Source organism: Branchiostoma belcheri, unplaced genomic scaffold, assembly GCF_001625305.1.
Source record: "Branchiostoma belcheri isolate BF01 breed outbred unplaced genomic scaffold, Haploidv18h27 scaffold1310, whole genome shotgun sequence".
Classification (NCBI taxonomy): domain Eukaryota; kingdom Metazoa; phylum Chordata; class Leptocardii; order Amphioxiformes; family Branchiostomatidae; genus Branchiostoma; species Branchiostoma belcheri.
Genome location: NW_017802726.1, coordinates 1 through 3,013, shown reverse-complemented (window position 1 = coordinate 3,013; position 3,013 = coordinate 1). Strand labels below are relative to the sequence as shown.

General features: G+C 41.1%; 1 protein-coding gene across 1 annotated transcript; it reads left to right on the top strand.

Annotated features, from left to right (window-relative positions):
• Nucleotides 1–1,666: 1,666 nt before the first annotated feature.
• LOC109464100 (40S ribosomal protein S17) lies at nucleotides 1,667–2,686 on the top strand (the record flags this gene model as incomplete). The annotated part of the gene is given in 3 exon segments (XM_019761034.1): nucleotides 1,667–1,716; nucleotides 1,967–2,118; nucleotides 2,577–2,686. Coding segments are annotated over 3 exon segments (265 nt in total), but the record flags the coding sequence as incomplete, so codon positions are not given.
• Between the last annotated feature and the right edge of the window lie 327 nt (nucleotides 2,687–3,013).

Here is a 3,013-nt window from a genome sequence, read left to right as displayed (position 1 = left end):
AAGGGCCGTAGGGAGGGACGTAGAAGAAAACAGAAACATGCACAGGAAATCTGACTGAAAAAGAAACAAAAACGTATCATAGAATAATGGTGCCGCTACATGGCAGCCACACACACACACAAAAATAGCAAGACACTGCGAAAGACTTGATGCAGAACAGATGCTGGAGATGAAATTATTTTATTCTGGGTTATATCGTCTACTGGCCCATTTCGAGGCCTAATATCCTGTCACATCCGTGTAGGTAAACCCGCGCCATGATGACGTTAGTAGAGAATATCTCGAGACTTCAACTTGTGGAAAACATTGGACCTGTTACTTCCCGTCTCCGACATCAAGACCGTCTACGTTTTTCTGTAAGCGAGGAGACATGTACAGTTCAACATGAAGCGTTTGCCTGTTACAGATGGTTTTAAATGATTTTTTACTTTGAAAGAATCGACAATGATACTTGTACACCATCATCATTGGCAGGCAAAAATTGGGTAGTTGTCGTATGAATACTGGTCATAAATAAACGTGGTGAAACATCCAGGCCTAGTACGAGTATCTGAGTTATACGTTTGAATGCTGTCATGGCTGTGTTTTCTGTTTCACAGTTTCCGAAGGTGATAATTATAAACTTTGATAGGCTCAGAATCTTTGACACATACATTGAAGGGAATAAGCAACCTAAACTTACCTGATGGAAACGGTTTAGCCAGTAACACTCAAATAGCGAACTATAGCTTATTTTGAGCCCCCGTGTGCACATCTCGTGCAACCCGCTCGGAATCCGCTCCTTGGTATCAGTGTCTTCAGCATTAGTGACTAGAAGGCGAAGGAAATTATGCTGTTAACGTACGTGTAGGAGCCAGTTGTACAACATTTTGTATTCCCAAATACATGGCATGATGATATGTGCTTTTGCAACGTTTTTGCATGTCCCGTTGATTTTTTGTGGCACCGTAAGTTACTAGTAAATACGGGGAACTGGTGAAAAAGAGGAAACTTTCAAAGCGTCCTTCTTAAATGCGTATCTCAACTGAGTTTCTGAAGGATGAACTGATGCATCTGAACCTTGATATACTAGTAACGTTACCTTACCTTCAACGGCCAGAATTACCATGACGAGGACACCGTACAGGAGAAACAAGCGCGACATCGTTGTTCTGCTCTTGATGAATATCAGCAGTTTCACTCTCCTTCAAAGTTTGTGCGTGTATGTGTGGCGGCACCAGTGCGCTGAAAGTCGTCAGGCTGTTCCTGTCGGTCCTCCGTGTCTGTGGCCGCAATATGTCACGAGATGAATTCATTCATTCGTACAGATAGACTTGAATCAGTGAATGCGTGGTCAACGTCAGCTGTTACATGATTGATCTGTTGGTAACATACAAACTTTAAAGTGGCACTGGACTTGGGAAACAAAAATGTTCCACCAGAAAGCAGCCCGATGAAAAATTCAGGAGAAACATGCACCTTGGCATATTTTTTTTTAAACCTGCCAAAGAGAAAATTCTGAATGTTAAATTTCATTCAGAAATATTTTACTACGACTGCCATATATCTATATTATATGTAGACAAAATCATTCCCCAGCCAAATGAATCTGGTTGGAAAGATCAGAATGTGTCTGCTTTTCTACACAGGCCTGCTAGGCGGCGCTATCTTACGCCGAGTACAACTTCTCTCCCAGCAGGCCTTGCGGCGTCCTTTTCCGATCCAGATTTCAACATGGTGGGTACATGCAAATAAAACCCTACAAAAATCGACTTCATCCAGTATTACTGTTATCAATACTGTAAGCAATAGTGCCATACCAAGAATGTTAAACCCTTCTGCAACAGATACATTGTATTATTTTTCAAGTTAGTACTAGAAGAGGGTTGGTTTGGGACAGATTAATGAGAAGCTTCACATGCATTTGCAGTAAAGATGGCGGATTTGATGAGTGTCTGAGTGTGTGTTATTTTTATGTACCTTTTAGGGTCGCGTTCGTACGAAGACGATCAAAAAGGCGGCGCGGGTGATCATCGAAAAATACTACACCAGGCTTACGCTCGACTTTCACACAAATAAGCGGATATGTGAGGAGATAGCCATTATTCCCAGCAAGAAGCTGAGGAACAAGGTTGCAGGGTAGGTTGTTCATAATTTTCTACGTTCCCTTCACATAACGGAACATCCCTCTGGCCTAGTATGCGTAGTCAGTATGTAGATTATCTTAAGACTATGGTACAGCAATTATTATTACCAGCCCATGTTAGCTTCCAATATTTACCTCCGTCGATGATAGTAAATCATGATACTATACTAACGTTAGTAAGTTACTAGTATACTATGAACATTGGGCAGTCCAAACAAACGACATGATATAAACTTTAGACTCTCACAAACATTCTATTTTACAAGAGTTCTCATGTGCTATTTTAAGGGGGTCAGTGCCATTCGTACCAGGAAAGTAACCTGAAGTCAAGATTACGACAAGGACAGTGCCCTTGCTTGCTGAGATAATTCATTGCCAACCTAGAAAAGCAGTATTATGTCACCGAAAGGTAAAAGTATGATAATGTCCATATTTCTTCACACCTTCCCAGGTTTGTGACCCACCTGATGAAGCGTATCCAGCGAGGACCAGTCCGTGGTATCTCCATCAAGCTGCAGGAGGAGGAGAGGGAGAGGAGAGACAACTACGTTCCTGAGGTGTGTATAATATTGCCATTGGAGCCATGTTGTACAATTGCACTGTTAGAGTACTATGTTGTAACAAAAATCACTACTTACATGGTGATACAGGTTTCTACTGTATAGATAGTAGTTTGTAGTAAGAAATGTAATAAGATAGTTTAGTTTTGTAGTATTGTTGTATTACTGCCACACATTGTAGATTGTCGAGCAATGAAGTTATAAATTCATTCATTCAGGCGTCAAATGCCAACAGCTTTACGCTTATATTGACATGTTAAGAGTTGCTTGGGAAGAATTGATAGCTTGAGTTGACTTGTAGACTGAAGTGCCTTTTGTGATTCGTTCT